The sequence below is a fragment of the Erithacus rubecula genome, assembly GCF_903797595.1.
Source record: "Erithacus rubecula genome assembly, chromosome: 9".
In the NCBI taxonomy this organism is placed as follows: domain Eukaryota; kingdom Metazoa; phylum Chordata; class Aves; order Passeriformes; family Muscicapidae; genus Erithacus; species Erithacus rubecula.
Genome location: NC_136660.1, coordinates 21938783 through 21955528, shown reverse-complemented (window position 1 = coordinate 21955528; position 16746 = coordinate 21938783). Strand labels below are relative to the sequence as shown.

General features: G+C 50.3%; 1 protein-coding gene across 3 annotated transcripts in view; it reads right to left on the bottom strand.

Annotated features, from left to right (window-relative positions):
- Positions 1 to 7454: 7454 nt before the first annotated feature.
- Positions 7455 to 16746, bottom strand: part of ARMH3 (armadillo like helical domain containing 3) — a 121765-nt gene continuing 112473 nt past the window's right edge. For all 3 annotated transcript variants that reach the window (XM_079312600.1, XM_079312599.1, XM_079312597.1), the window contains 2 exons: positions 15541 to 15657; positions 7455 to 9804 (listed from right to left, as the gene is read on the bottom strand). In XM_079312600.1, coding sequence (XP_079168726.1) covers positions 9712 to 9804; positions 15541 to 15657 — 210 coding nt within the window. In that variant the 3' untranslated portion in view covers positions 7455 to 9711. The remainder of the gene's footprint in view (positions 9805 to 15540; positions 15658 to 16746) is intronic.

The following is a 16746-nucleotide window of genomic DNA, read 5'->3' as shown; positions in this document are numbered from 1 at the left end:
CCGCCGCCGCGGGGAAACTGAGGCACGGGCGGGGGGCGGAGAGCGGCGGCGCTCCGGGAAAGGCGGGGAGGGAGGGAGCTGTTCCGGACTGCGCCGAGGTGCGGTCTCGGGCGGTTCGGGAGAGCCCCGGCATCAGGCACCGCGCAGGGACGGAGAAGGGGACAGAGATGGAGAAGGCGTGGGGCAGGAGGGGCGCAGAGCCCCACAGCCACTGCGGGGAGCGAGGGTCCCCCCGAACCCTGCCTGCCAGTGCCCGTGCCGGGCTGCGCCTGGGACCCCCGGGCAGGGGACCTCGGGAAGGGGAACCCAGCCCTGCCCCGTCCCGCAGGGCTGCTGCATCTCCACCTGGGGGAGAAGCTGGATGAGAAATCGGTCCGAGACGGAGGGGACGGGCAGGGGTCAAGAGATGCAGGAGAGGTGTGGGGAGCGCGGCCAGGTCCTGCCTGCAGCCAAGCACAGAAACGGGTCCCACCGCCGTTCCCACCCCTGAGCATGGCTTTCCGTGCAGGGTTGGAGTCTTTAGCAGGATTTTACCCCATCGCCTACAGCCCCAGGGAAAGGGTGAAGCAGCAGCATACTTGGGGAGGCTTCCAGAGGCGCGGTGCTGCCAAGAGAGGAGCTCATAGCCCACCGGTACATCTGGCACTGGGAACTTGATGTGCCGCTGCTGCCCTTGGTTATTTGTTGCCATCTGTGCACGATGCCATCCCCGGGGGATGCAGACTTCTGGAGAGTCAGGGGCTTTTGTCGTGCTACTGCCTGAGTGCTGATTGCACCATGACAGGAGTCCTGGGCACATCCCATGGCTTCTCCCTTCATTCTCTCACCCATGCAGAGACAGAGGAGAGCAGGGGCAGCGGGAGGAGGCAAAGCATCGCTCCTGCTCCCTGTGCCAGCCCGGCACACAGGAGCCGCAGGGCAGAAGGGAACCCAGAGCAGCAAGGAGGGAGGGCCGTGCTCACGAGGCAGCGTGTTGTCAGCGTGCTTTGGTGTCAAGCCATGAAAGAAGCCGCCTTAGCGAGGCAGTGATGCTTAGCAACTGCCTGGATCTAAAAATAAGAGCCATTTAGCAAGGAAAACGCAGTGGAGAAATGCTTGGAGAACTAAACACATTCCCCCAGCCCTCCCTGTGCCCGGCCAATGCACGGAGCCTGCAGGCACTGACTGGCTGGAGGGAAACTCCTGGGGCAGCTCTGGCAGTGCCCCCTCTGCTCAGCCTGACAAGTAAAGCTGGAGCCTGGCCACCCACAGCCCCCCTGCACCTCTGGTCCATCCTGCTGCTCCCTGGCCTCCTCAACCTCCCTCCTCCAACCTTTCCACCACGTGCTTGGCCACGTTTTCCTGGCTGCCCTTGGGGACCAGCAGTGTCCCAGGGAAGTAGATTGGGAGCACTGCCTGATCCATGCCCAGGCTCACCCACCAACTTCTCCTTCCTCAGGCTCCATCCTGCTACAGATGTGGCAAGCCCAGCAGAGCTGCACAGGGAAGTTTTCACCTTCTGCCATCCCTGGTCCATTGGGAGGCAAACATGGCTATTTTTATCCTAGCTAAGTGCTCCTGTTTCGGCAGGCAAGCAAGAGATGCTTTGCCAGGCTGGGGAGAGGGGGGAAGCTGGGCAGTTTGGTGGGTACCACAGGGTAGGATGGGGCAGCCCCAGCCCCAGGCTGACATATCCCACCCTCCCCACAGTGTAGAAAAAGGGGAACACAACTCACTTGATCATTGGTTACAGCTCCTTTCCTTAGCAGACACAAGGGCTGGGCATTCTGCCAGGATTCACAGCCTCTGAGCCTTTCTCTGCTTGGGAAAAATACAACATCCTCCCCTAAATGTTCCTCTGGGCACTGGGAACTGAGGGTCTGCAGGTTGCCAGAGCAGGAGAGGCAGGAATGGATCTTGTCCAGACCCAGACAGGTGCCCTGCTGTGGATACACTGGGTGCAGAGATGCCTCAGTGAACATGTCTGGACAGGGACAGGCATGGCAGCAAAGTCACCCCAGAATGCTGAGCATCCCCTGCAACACGTCTCAATCTCACTGGGACATGCAGCAGATGCAAAAAGACCCTGCCAGGCTGAGGAAAATCACCTAAGCAGTGTCTGAGGCTTTAATCAAAGCGTGCCTTGTGCAGCCTGGCTGCTGCTGGCCACATCCACCACAAAAGCAATCAGCAGGTTCAGGATGGGCAGGAGCCAGCTGCAGGCAGGGCTGGTGGCCTGCACTGCACAAGATGTCACTGGATGAACTATTTCCAGAGGACAGAAAGAGCTCTGTCGGCTCCTGAGAATCCAGATCCCAGTTACAAGGCGTAACTGGGAGGAAGGACCATGCTCTAGATCACCAGCACATGGTGCAAGCTCCACAGGCACAGCTAACCATGAAGCCCATATTCCAAAGCCCAGGGAAATGTGGAGGGCAGGCAGGTGGATGGACCAAGCCTGCTGGGGCAGGCAGGGGTCTTGTGGATGCACCCAGGTCTCCAAACTCATCTCTGTGACAGCAGCAGAGAGCCATGAGAGAAACAGGGCCATGTGAAAGAGCCCCAGGGCTGGCACAGCCAGCAGAGGGATGGGATGAGTAGGAGATGCACAGACTGCTAGGGGTGCAAATGGTGCTACCCCAGGCTGTGTGCCTTTTGGAGACGTGTCCCCTGGGACGACTCAGACATCCTCATGATGGAAATCACCCATTCACAGTCCCAGGCACAAGGCATGCTCCCTCAGGGGCCTGTCTGTCAGAGACAGCAGAGCTTTGATAAGGGACATCTGCCCGGGATTACTGCTGATCCCCAGGCAGTGAAGCTGCAGCCAGGAATGACACTTAGGGTGGGAAGGGCTGGAAAGCATGGACAGGACATCACCCTGCAACACTGGCCTGATCCTTTCTGCTCATCTGTGCCTCCTGCTTCCTGCTGGGACACCCAGCTCTGGGGCCACAAGTCTCTACTCTCCCCTGCTGAAAACCCTAGGCTCAGCACGAAACCAAGACAGTCCCAAACCACAGAAAATAGCCCTGGGGAGGAGTTAAGAGTGCTTGGGTCTCCACCTCAGGGGTAGAAGAATGCAGGGATCTCTCCCCTAGGCCCTCTGCAAACAGCCTGGGGTGGGTCTGATAGGGAGAGGGAAAGACATAATTTGACACTTCATTAGGTAACTACAAGGCATTGATCTGCCCTACCAGCCTGCATGCTCTCTAATTGCATATCTGCATTCTTATTAGTTCTATCGAAAAAGAAGAGAGCAGGACTCAGGAGTCTGATCCTATCTTTAGGAAATTTCAAACAGAGATGTAATTGTCGAGTGCTCGATATCACAGTGCTTTATCCACTGTTAACAGTATTTTAAAGCCATGGTCATCAATAGCAGTCCTTGGGATGAGCACTCAGCAGATGCCATTAGTCCTATTTTGGCTGTGGTCACCTGGTGTCTCTGGGCTCAGATTTACACGTGGCAACAAGAGACAGCTCTGCTTCCACAGCAGGAAGGGCTCCCAGGCTGGGATAAGGGGTGCAGCACCCAGGGACTGGTTGCAGAGGCTAGAGGGCAAAGAGGAGCTCCTTAAACCAGCTTTACCCCTTGCAAACATGCCAGAAGATGGAGATGAGCAGCTGTGCACCAGGGGCTGCTCCCCTCCCAGCACCCAGACAAGCTCCCAGTCTGGAGCAGGGATGTTCATGGCCATGCAAGAGTCTGGGGAGGGCTCCAGGCAGGGCAAATGGCCTCAGGAATAAACCACAGTATTTACTACACCTGCAGAGGAAATGGATCTGGGTGACACAAGACCAAGAGGAGCCCCTTGGTCTCTGCAGAGAGACGGGTCTTTGAGATCTTGGGACAGCTACAGCAGGTCCTTGGGAGGTGATGCCCTGTGGGGACATCAGCCAGGACACACACAGGGGAGGGCTGCTCCCATTTCCACTAACCCACCCTGCAGAGACACATGGGCAGGTGAGAGCCACTGTGAGATTCAGACCCGGGGGGAATTTCAGCTGCTGAAAAACCTTGCAAAGCTGGAGGAGGAACAGATGATGCTGCAAGCTGCTGAGAGAGCCTTGCAAGCAGGAATGCTGCAGGAGGAAGGGAAACTCCTCTGTCAAATGCAAACTAGCAGGTGTGAGAAATCTGGGTGTGCAGGAGGGAGAAAGGACTTTGCATCACACTCTGTATCCTCGAAAGCCAGTCACCTGCCTCTGCTTATGCCTCCAGCAAGGAGGGATTCCCCAGCACAGCCTCACTGCTGGGTGGGATGAATGGGGGCTCTGCATCAACCCAGAATGTTTCTTTGCCACTTCTGCATAATAGATACAAAATCTGTGTGAACAGGAGACTTGGTCTGGGGAGTGGAGACTGGAGCATTGCTGGGCTCAGGACATACCCTGAGTCTCACAAGCCCTTGCAGCATTACAAAGCATCTCATGTTTGTATGCTCAGTGCCTGTGGGCTCAGGTTTTAATTAAAGAGGAACTAGATACTATTTCCAACCTTCATTTATGCCATGCTGGATGCCACACCAGGGACTCTTTCAGCAGCTCAGGTCTGCTGTGAGAACAGATGTGCATCTCTGTCACGAGCGAATCCACACCATGGACACGTGTACTGCTCTGCCAGGGCAGGACCTTGAGCCCAAGCTCACCTGCATGGGAGGGGATGTCTCTGCTGTGAGGGTGGTCTCAGCTCTGCTCAGCTGCCCATCCCATCCCACTGGCCTGGCAATGGTTGCAGCACAAGGTCCACGAGCAGGGCATGGGGCTGGGGTGCTGTAGGTGGGTGCTGCTGGAGCACCACTTACTCCACTTGCAGGCTGGGGGAACAACAGGATTATAACTCCTGAGAAGTCACAGGTCATTAGAGCATCCCAGCCCCTGTACACTGGGCTGAACCCTGGAGCAGGGGAGCTCCAGCTAATTAGTCATTAATTGCTTCAGAAGGGAAACGAGCCAACCCAACCTCTGCATGCCTGTAGCAGAGTGACCTGTGGGCCTGGGACACAGCCTGCACATCACTGAGAAATGGCTGAGGGTTGGTCTGTCACAGCAGAGCTGGAGAAGCAGCCCAGCACAGTGGTGTCCATCTCCCAGCAGCCTCCCCAGCCCCTTCCTGCCCCCACGGGACTCCTGGGAGCTCCCAGGCTCTGGCAGCAGCTTGGCAAAGCTCTGAGCTGTGCTGCAGTGAGAGGCAAGCCCGGCTCATTTAATCTATTCAATTGGATTCAATTTCCAGCCACATGATTCAATTAGCCCTGGAGGGACAGTACAGAGAGCAGAGGCTGCAGAGCATGGCCCAGCCTGTGCTCTGGCAGCTGCCAAGCTGGGAGAGGGCAGCACAGGACCCTGTGCTTGTTCTGGCCCTCTGGGATGGGCTGAGATGCTTGGGGCTCCAGGGGAGTCCCATCCTGTCCTGGGGAGCAGGGACTCCTCTGGGCACAAGTTACTGGTTCTGAGTGCTGTGTAGGCAGCTGTAGGACAGAGGCTGGGGAAGCCCCTCCTGAGCACCTCTCACAACCCTGAGGGGTGACAGCCATGGTGGGTCAGATCTGCATCCCTGAGCACCTGCCAGTGTGGCCCAAAGAAGCTTTAAAAAGACAAGAGCATTCAGAAATGCTCCCTCGAGGGTGCTGCCTATCATGTGTGTTTGGGATCACCCCTCTGCCTGATGAGTGTCCCCCTGGGCACAACCACACTGTGCTGTAGGTGGGGAGAACCAGGGCTCTGACCAGCATGGACTCTCAGCAGCTCCAGGTGCCTCCAGGTCCCACCAGCCTTGCAACAGCCCTTCTCTAGACTCCTGGTCCAGACTTCCATTCATCACTTATTTTTCTGTCTGCCTTCTCCTGAAAGCATCAGCAAAAACATTAATAAATTGCCACCAAGGGAAAAGCACATCTTAGCCTGGCCCCTTTGGATTTCTACACTTTCCAAAGCTGGCCTTTACCTCTTTCCTTTCAGGTTATTGGCTCATATGCCAAAAAAATCCATCATACTTCTCTCCAGCACGACCCTGCTGATACCAACAAGTACCAAACAGGAAAACAGAACCTTAACAGGAGATGAGAATCCCAAAAGGCCTCAGTGCTGACACCAAGAGCTGCTTTTGAGTGCCAAGAGCCAGCTATAAGTCTTACCATTGACTGCTGGCCACCACACTGTCCCAATACACACTGTGCAGCTGTGACTCGGCAAAGGGAACAGCCACTCCCTCTGCCTGCCCTGTACTAGGAGCTAGGGAAGAGCAGCTCCACCCTGAGAAGGAAGTGTGGGGAAGCAGGTGGAGCACACTGGAGCTGATCCCTTGTGCAAGTGCTGTGTAGGAGACATCTCTTTCCAGGACTACTTCTGATATCCACCATGTAACTGTGCAGGACCCCAAAGCAGGGAGTGTCCAGTCCTTCAAGCAGGAAGAGAAAAGCAAAATCACTCCACAACAGACACCAGGACATGCTCTGCAGAGGAATGGCCCCTGTGCCATGGATATGAGACCAGAGCAGGCAGTAGCCATGACAAGGAAGAGGACAAAGAGGTTTGCAACCAAGCACAGGAGGTGGGTAAAAGTGCACTCTACTCTCACTGGCTGCTGTACATGATCAGGGGTTTGCTACTACCTGCTCCTGGCACCTCCAAAGAACAGACAAAACACCATTTGGAGCTGCAGGCCCATGCAGGGAAGACTCAGCTCCAAAGGAGCTGCCTCTCTCTCAAGTCTCTATGAAAAGTGGGACCTGTAAGAGCTAAGGAAAACAGATCAAAAATATCACAGTGGCACTTAAAAAACAACTCTTAGTAACTCCCTCCAAAGTTTAGCTCACTCAATTCTCTTCCAGGTCATTATTTTGTAAAATATTTGTCTCTCTGCAGCTGCTGCATAATTTAAAGGTAGCAATCTGATTTCTCCCTACACTCCCCAAGCCTCAGAAACAGCTCTTCCAATAACAGACAGAATTATGAATTAGATATAACAAAATACACTCACCTGCTCAGATCAGATACAGGAAAGTTTGAGGCTGTCACACACATCCTGAAGCTGAACGTTAAGATTTAAATTACTTTCTGCTCAGTTCAAGCTGGCCTCAAAACACAAATAGTAGTAGGGTGTTTCACAAAGCAGGCACACGTGCAGCAGGATCTGTAAGCAGGAGTTTGCTGACACCATCAAAGAGCATCACACCATGCACAGGCAGGTCCCTGCATCCCTCACTCCTGGGCTCTCAGCCTTGCTCATGGTTTTCTTAGTGCCAGCCAGGGGCATGGAAGAAGAAGAGGGATGCTCACTACTGGATGGTACCTGCAGACTGAACCAAGGACAAAGCATCACTGTACAGCACCTCCACCTCCCTCTGCACAGGCAGCAAGAGCCCAAGGGCAGGTGACAGCCCTGCTGCAGCCAGAGTGCCACCCAATGGTGACAGGGCCACTTCCACAGCCACCCCACTCTCCCTCCTGTGAAGGACAAACAGGCACACTCCAGACAGGCAGGGCTCTGCTATTTATTGAGCTCTAGGTTTGTATGTACATCCATTTACAGTGCTTGGTTCAGTGACAGTGTGACAAGAGGACATGTATCACAGTCTTCCCCAGCTCAGACTTGCATGAGGGCTGGGCTCAGGAACTGATCTCACACATGCCTGGGCTTCTATGATCATTCCAACAAGGGAACACCCTCAGGGAGACAGGATAGCTGAGCCCAGCAGGAAAAGCTGAAAATTCCAGAGGCTGCAGAGTCAGAAGCAGACTCATCCCAAACTCTCTCATGTATGTGTCTAGGCTCAGCCTAAATGGGCTCAGGAACAGGAGGCATGAGGACAACTGGATGACTCAATGTCCCAACAATCACAATGCTGGGGCTGCACCCCAAGTCCCCTTGAGAAGGATCTCCTCCCTCAGAGGTGAGATCCATCTCTATCTCCCCCACCACATCCTGCAAACCACTGTTCCTCATTTTCCAGTGGAGAAGCTGCCTCCTCTACACTCCTCTACTGCCTCCTCCCTGGCCTGTTCTCAAGCAGTGATTTTATGGAGCCTGCTTGCTCTCCTAGGCACTGTCCTTCTGACACATACATATTCCCATATACTTGCATGGCAGAAAGCAAATAAATGTCTGGCTAAGCTGTTAAAAGCCAGACAATTTCCTGCTGAGGAATAGTATCATCTGCTGAGAGAAGCCAGTGCTCCCAAGGAAAACATAGGGACTTCATGGGGTGTTGTCCCAGTGGGTGGCCAAGGACACAGCCTTCAGTTTCCCATGCTCATAGCAGGTAAGATGAAACATTAACACAATTAACGCACATTAGCATGAAAAAAGCCTTGCCTAAAAATGGTAGTAAATGAGCATGACATCCACATTACTCACACTAACCTACAAGGCTAAGAGCAGGACTAGGCACTTTTTAAAAAAACCACCTGTTTTCTAAGGGGGAGGGAAAAAAAAACTTGTGGATCTGGGATGTAAATGACTTCTCTACTTCAGTCCACCAAGGCCAAATCCTAATACCATAACAACACTGCTAGGAGCTGAAAATGCATGAGCAGGGAACAGGTGTGGAAAGGGTGTTTATGCTGTGTATTCCTGAGCTGGGAGCCTGACACAGCTCTCTGAACAGGCCCTGCCAGACCTGGGCACCTCTGAAGCACCAGCTCTGGGAACAGAAAGGTGTGCCTGTGCCCCACAGCATCATCCCAGAGCTCTTCCTTAGGAAGCCCTCAGCAGACCGTGGCTGTAAGTCTCTTGGTGAAGACAGGAGGGTGAGAAAGTGAAGTCACTACTTCTCCAGATGCATTTTAACTGTGTGCTACACACAAGGGAAAAACTGGAGACTTCTTCGTTTATGAAGGTCACCAGGCACCTGCAAACATGTGCAAGGAGATGTTCCTGTGAGGAAGAAGATTGTCACAAAGTGGTCTCTGATGGGCAATAAGGTGAGTGGGGAGAAGGAGTCAGCCTGTCCTCTGCCCCATGAAAACCAAACATCTAAAAATGTCCATCTACATTAGGAACAGTGGAAGAGCTGGGGCTACTGGAAGCAACAGTGACCCCGAGCAGAGCTGGTCTCCAGCAACAAAGTGCTCTGTTTGATGACCCATATTCTTGTATACTGGCTCACCCTGAACCTGTAAGCCAACAGCCTTGGAGGCAAAGCTTCCTCTTCTCCAGCAATCCAATGGCTTGATTGAAGTGACACCTGACATCAGGAGAGAGCAGTGAGCAAGGCCTGCTCCTTGGGGAAACTGTTTTATAATCCTAAGCCATTCCCAATGGGATGGCAATGAATTTGATTTACATTACAGGAGGACACATTGACCCAGGCTGATGAAAAAGAACAGCCCTCACCTGCCACCAGAGAGCTTTCCCCATAGAGCAGGTGAGCAACCTCTACCCAGAACAGTTTCACACAGCTGGGCTGGGTTTATTATTTCAGTTGTGAGCTCTCCCCAGCTCTGCTACAAAGGTTTCCAGTGCATTTTCCCTGAGGCTGTGGAGGGAATCTCCCATTGCTGTGTCACAGGAATGGCTGCCCACTCCCATGGCACCATAAAAAAAACTGCTTCCTCCTCAACATGCCAATCACCTCTCCTCAGCCCAAGTTCTGTTTAAACACATTCCTTTGGGATCAAACAGGCAGCAGCAAGGCGTTCCCCTACAGAAACACAGTCCTGTGGCAGGCAGGAGGCTGCAGAGCTGGAGTGTCCCTGCCCAGGCGGGCCCGTCTCTGCTCGGCCGCTTCAGGAGATGGTGGAGAATTCCTTCAGCAGCAGCTCCTGGCTCAGCGTGTTGAAAGCAAGGTTCTTCCTCACATTGATGCTGATGGAGCGAACCTGACAGGAACAAAACGAGATGTTTTAGCCACAGGACTCTGCCCAGCTCCTCGTGGACACTGCTGACCTCCATGCTCAGCACGAAGCTGTTTTGTATTTACAGCTCCACAGCAATTGCTGCAGCAAGCTCTCACTGACACTCCAGCCCAGCAAGGGAATGCTGAGGTTCAGCTGTTTCCTGGAAAACCAGGAATGTCTACAGTGACATCCCAGCAAGGAGAGTAAATTCCCAATGAAAAGTGGATGGGAGAAGATGCATGAACTATATGATGTGTTTCCTGTTCTGGGGCAAAGAGATGGGGGAAGTGAGCACTCCCAGGTTGAAGCTTAAAGATCATAATGGATCAATGTCCATTTCTGGATTAATGCAGTGCCATGGGCTCTGTCCTGCTCCAGAACTCACAGAGCCAAAGATACAGACTGAAGGAAAGGACAGAGGCCATGCTGCTGTGCTGTAAACACAAATTATTGCCCAGACTGGCAGAAACCCCTGGTTCAGGGCCAGCTGTACACATGCAGCTGGCTCACCCACTGTCTCTAAAGAAGAGACACCTTTATCCCTCAATGACACACACACTTCTGGTCACCCACAGAGCACACAGAAGAGCTGGGCAGCCCTGTTGACAGCAGCTTCCCTTCCCCCCTCGTGCCTGCAGACGCATTGGCCAAACACACAGGACCCAGACTGGGCTCAGTCTCAGCTGCACTTGGCAACGAGAAAACAAAGTCAAACATCATCTGTGTCAGCAACTGTGCAGCAGTGACAGAAAGCAAAACTGACACAAGCTCATCCAAACAACAGGATTACAGTTCCCAGAGACTCAGAGCCTGTGATAATAAGGTTGTTGCTGACCTGGTTAGTGTTTCATGCTTTATAAAAGCACTGGGGGAAGAATTATACAGATGCATAATGAGGAATCCAACACCAGGGGCTGGAAGAGCACATACATATACACACACACATATTGCTGAGGGTCCTGCTTGCTACCCTGGTGAGAAAAACACACAGAAAGGGCAGAAAGCTACCCAAAAGGCAGAATGTGTAAGAGATGGAAGAAAACCACAACTTGAAAGGTCAACAGGGAAAGCTGTGAAATGAACCCCAGTGAGCCCCACTGAACACACCCTAACAACACAAGCATGCCAGCAAAGATGCCCACCCTGAAAGACAAAGTATTAAGGTTTTATGTCATCTGCAGAAACCACAACCTCTCCTTCATCAGGATGTTTGGCAGAGTCCCCAAGCATCTTTGCTTCCTTGGAGCACCCCCTCAACTCTCTTCTTCAGGTGTCTTTTTATTTACTCCATCCTCAAATAGTTTGAGACCACGTCTTTGAAGATGACTACAGCTGTAGCCTGTGTTAAACACCACTGCATGTGGTCTCCAGAACATTGGCTGGCACGGGGCTGTCCTGCTGCCAGGAGTCCCAGTGACAGGATTTGGTCCCAGTCCTACCAACTGCTCCAATGCCAGTGATCTAGTCAGTTCTTACAAGAAGGAAAGAACATGAGTAACCAGTTTGGGGAGTTCTATGCCCTGGGAAATATGACAGCCTGAAGAAAAGGGGCAGATGCTACAAGCAGTGTAAGCCAGTATCCTTACTCTGACTAAAAGCATTTCTGTGGGTCCCAGCAACAGAAAGTACAAGCAGTAATGAGCTCCTGCCCTCAGGAACTGCTGCCAGGAGTCAGGCACCAGCAGCAGAAGATTCCCAGCTTGGATACACATCAAGGTCTCCAAGAAGGAGTCTCTGCAAGCCCAGAAAGTGAGAGTGGAGTGGCACAATGAGAACACAGAGCTTAGCAGACATTGTAGCTATGGGGTAGAGCGCAAGAAATTAATTAGCCTGATTAGTTTGCAAAGAGAAGGAGGAATAGAGCAAACACACTCCATTATGTAAAATGAGGTCAGAAAGAGAACAGTGAGTAATATTTATCTGGATCCCCAGGGATGGGGCAAGAAATACTCTGCCTAACTTAGACAAAGAAGATTTACACAGGAAAAGAGGAAGTACTTTTAAAACCTATGGGCTGTGAAGCAGTGGAGGAGTTCACCTGAAGATACTGTGGAGCTAGATTCATTTAAAGATAGCTTCAAGTTTCAAGAGAAGTTTTATACACAAACTTTGGTCAACAGCAGTCTAGAAGAATATAGATCTGCTTTAACACAAATTGGGGAGAAGAGTGGGCTTGATAACATAAGAGTGACGTTTATACAAATCCCTGCCCAGCATTTCTTCTGCAGTGAAAAATCAGGCAGCCTAAGCCAACCTGCTTAAAAGGTAAGAATAGCTCAAATTAAAGTTAAATCAAGTTATCTCCAGCACCAGGGCTCAGCACAAGGAACTCATCTCCCTTTTGGAGTTGGAAGACCAGACAGTTACACAGGGAGGTGTCAGTCTGTAACAAGGATAAATTTCAGAAACTTCCTGTAGTCTACTTAAGCTGCTCCATAAGGATACACCCCAGGATTCCCCCCAGCCCAGGCCTGGCTGCCAGCCTGGAATTTACCAGATCCCTCCAGACTGGCTTACACAAAGGCCCCAAAACTGCAGAAATTAGGGTCAGAGCTTTAACATTCATTCTGATAGAAGAGCACGTCCCCTCTTGCTTCTCTATGGAGTATCCTGGAGAATTAGGGCCAGAATAATTTTGAAATTGTTTTCTTACTATTAGTCCACAAACGTTGAAGAAATAGAAAATGCACAAAATGCTGACATCACCTGTGGAAGGATGAGTAAATGAAAGAATGGATGAAGCAAGGGCATTAACCATGGGGGGAAAACATGATTAAATTCTAGTTTTGTGTCATTAGAGCTGGAAGCATGTGAGGTTGTACCAACACTCCTATTTCACAGCAAGTCTCATCAATTAAATCTATTCCTAATCAACAAGCAGCCTGTAAATTATTTGTACAATGGGAAGAAGGTTTACACTGACTACTATACCTAATTAAAAGTCAAATTAATATAATTTCCTCTGTATAAATCAATCCTAATCAGACTCTGTTGAGACTGATGATACCTATCTAACTGCAAAGGCAGTGAATGTTTGGAAAGATGCTGAAATCTCTTTCCACACATTCCTCCAGCTGCAATGTGAGGGTCCAAAAGCTCACATCTAAACCATTCATTCTATCAAAGCTGCACACACCTCAAATGACATCCCTGAGGCTTCAAAGGAAAAGAAATAAAAAGTGTTAGAAAACTTCCTAACTTCCTTCCTTTAGCCCCTCAAAGGCAGCACAACATGCCAAAAAACCCAGCTGATAAAACAATCTGCACATCACCTTCCACCACAATGTGGCTGCAGTATCACAGCCTTTGAAAACAGCTTTGTAAAGGGAATGGGAGAAGAAAGCAGATTTTTCTTTGGGATTAGCAAGACAGAGCAGCACTGAGGCAAAGCAAGGGAAGTTAAGCAGTGCATTAGCAAAGCAGGTCAAAGGAGTGAGAACAAGATTTCTAAGCATAAAGGAGCCCCCAGAATGGCTTGGGGAAGCTTCTGCTCACCTACTTAATGGGAGCAAAGAGAGATAAAAAGGCAGCTGAAAAGGAAAATGTCTCCTCTGTGTCATTCCCCACCCAAGAAAGGTTTGCTTTGATGCAAACATTTGCAGATAGTGATAAGAAAACCTGGCAGAATCTGGAAAGAATTATTTGCAAACAGATCCTATCCAGGAAGACCTGATGGGACCAATGTGAATTCAGAAACCTGTAGTTCACCACCAGCCCTGCTCCTCTGGCACAGCCCACAAAGAGAATTGCAGCAACTTCCCTGTGCCCCCTCCATGAAATCCTGCAAACTTCAGAGGTTAAACACAAAGCCCTGGGTAGGGGGGCATTATCCAACATCAGACCAGCAACAGAAGCTGAAGCAAAGCCACAAAAGCTTCACAAAAAGAAAGTAAATACCTGGTTTGAAGGGAACTATGGGAAGGACAGGGCAGATTAGGGCCTTTTTGATGAGTTGTTTGAACAATTAATAAAGCCATCAGTTACTGTGCACCTAGAGAAAAACAGAGTGAGGAGGCCAGGAGGCCAAGTGGATTTGCTGAAGACAAATCAGAACGTATCAGGTTCATTTCCTGCTGTGTTGAGGGAACAGCTTAATGGAATGCAGGGGATTTTCTGTAGCTGTGAGTAAAGAACATTTAATAGGGTCCCAATTCTCAGGGCATCTAGAGATGTGGATTAAACAGATTCACAACTGGGTCAAATCAGCACGTTTATACAGTAATTATTCAGGCTTTTATATGCTCTTGAGGAGAGGGTCCCAGGGGTACCTGGATGGGCAATTTTCAGAAGGGAGTTGACAGGCTGGTTATGATAAACAGATTCTTAAATGATACAAAATTGGGATATTGAAAAAAAATAGGAAGAAAATAATTTTAGCTGAAGTGTTTTGTGGCTGTGATGATCATAGGACTGAGAATGTCATTTTAATCAATTGGCATGATTTAGCCTGAGCTTCTGCCAGGCCAAGTGGAAAGTGGGACATGCAGGAAGCAGAGCAGTCATGTGGCCAAGGGGAAGGAGATGCTGGCTGAGGGTGGGAGCCCTTGGGACAGAACAGATGACAACAGAAACAGGAATGTCTCTTATTTCCAGGGTACAGTAATAGAAGAAACCTGTGTCATAGGAAGGCTATGGCCAAATTTCTTTGTATGTATTCCAGGAAAGCTGTGTCAAACTGCAGGCCAGAGAGACAAAAAGAGGCACAAAACGCAGAAAAGCAGCACAGAAGCAATTACAAGTGGATTCGCCCATATACTACCCAATGTCAGGGCTGAAATGACCCCAAGAGAGTTAAAAGCATTCTATAAAAGGAAACAAAACCGATTCAGGTGCCTGTTCTGGAGCAGAGCTGACAGAGGAATGCACAACAACACATCCAAACTCATGGAGACTCATGACAGAGTAGGCAGGCATCAACTACTCATCAATCAGCAGGGACAAAGTTTGGAGAAAGAATCAGTTCTCAGACTGGTGGAGAAGGCTGCCAAAGTTAGAGACCTCTCCCTTTGGTGAAGCTGTAATGATTCAACAGTGAGGCTTCCCTCACACACCAGCCCCTACAAAAACTCTGCCTCCATGCTCATTGGAGGCTGTTGGACAAGAAAAGTTCCATCAGGGCTCTCTGGAGCAGGGTAAGCAAGCTGGCTTGCTGAAGAACTATAACTACCAACCTGAATTATTTAGACTAATTTTTGTCTTTGCTCTATTATTTTTGTGGGTCTTCCTATCATCAGTCTTCTCTCCTCTTGCAGATGGAGACATTTCTAGGGAATGCCTTCACTTTCTTTGCTTGGGAACCCTTTTTTGTGTGTGATGGAGGAAAGCAATGAGCAGGAAGGTGTTTCACTAGTTCCACATTTCATGGTCCCCTTAACAACAGCAAAAAAGCAAAGTTGCCCTGTGTGATTAACCCCAGGTGGGAGCAGTCAGCTCAGTCAGCTTCTCCCCATACAAATTTACCACTACAAATAACAGCAAATCCCCATGGCAAAAGGGACAGAGGCAGTCTGACCACTGCTGGCCTAAGCAGCCTGGAGGTTCCTCTTCAGCCACTCAGGGAGCTCCAGGAAACACCCAGAACTGTTAAGACATGCAGTGCCTGTCCAGATCCTGCTCCTGCCCTGTCTGTGGAGGCAGCCCAATGCTCAGCTACACCCCAAATACAAGTGCCCAAAGCTCTGGGAGAGGCTGTTGCTTGCTCAGAGTCAAGGCACTCACCAGCTCTTTGAAGAAGGCAGCCTCCTTGTGCTGCTCTGAGTAGCGCTCGTACTGGTCCAGCCCGTCCTGCAGCTTCAGGGTCAGCGTGTCATAGTTGGACCTTACCACCTCCAAAACCTGCCAGAACAGCCAAACAGCACAGGAATCAGTAACCACAGGCTCCTCAGCACAGGAGGAGCAAGGCTGAGATAGAGCACAGCTCTGGAACCTGTTTTCACAACAGAGATGGCTTTAACACCCAATATTTGGGGCACTAAAGTCTTCCTGCCAAGGAACAGTCCTGAAATTTACAGAATTTCTCCATTCACGAGAATGGTAGATGGAACTTATATCCATGACAGCAGCAGCTTTCTGTCATCAGAATTAGACAAAATAATAAATCAAGCAGCTAATTACCACATGTACACTCATATGCAATACAGAAGCACAATACAAGCACAGATTTGCCCAGCCCCACAGTCCTTCCAAGGTTAATTTTGCCACTTCCCTTCTGGCTTGTGAATCACCATTCACAGCCTGCTAAATCATCAGCTTCTAGAGCTGCTCAGGTCAGCTTCCATACTGAGCACTGCATGTCTCTCCTGTGAGGAATAAGCTCCTGACAGGCACTAAGAGAAGACCAGCCTTGGTATGGACTCTGCTTTTAGAAAGACATAAAGACATGAATCCAGGTCTTTTTGCCCAGGAGATACTTTACTATTGGCCTTCATTGCAACCAAAGCAGTTCCAGCTTTTATTACTGCCCTACTCTGCTCCCAGTGTTGGGCTATACCTGCAAATTCATAGTTACACATCTCTGTCCTATTGAACTATTCATTTTCCTAACTAAGAAACATCAAGAGGGACTCCCACAATGATTTTAGCTTTAAAGCATTGCATGGACTAACATATTCCTCAAAGCATTTGTGAGATGGTTAATGACAATAATCTTCCTACAAGGAACCACAGAGATCAACACTCCTGGGCAAAACGCAGGCCTGAAATTATTCTCCTAAACACATGAACTTCTTCCTTAGGCTGTTGCCATTTGCTCTGAGAGCTAAACAGAATTTCAACAGCTGAGATTTGCACTACAGTAACCCCTGCTTATGACAAGCTTCAGTCAGGAAGACACATGGTAAGAGGTGAAAGGGAAGAGGACTCTGCTCCAAGGCATCACAACTCAGAAAAGATCCTGAGAAGAGCTTTGCAGAGGACTGAAGACAA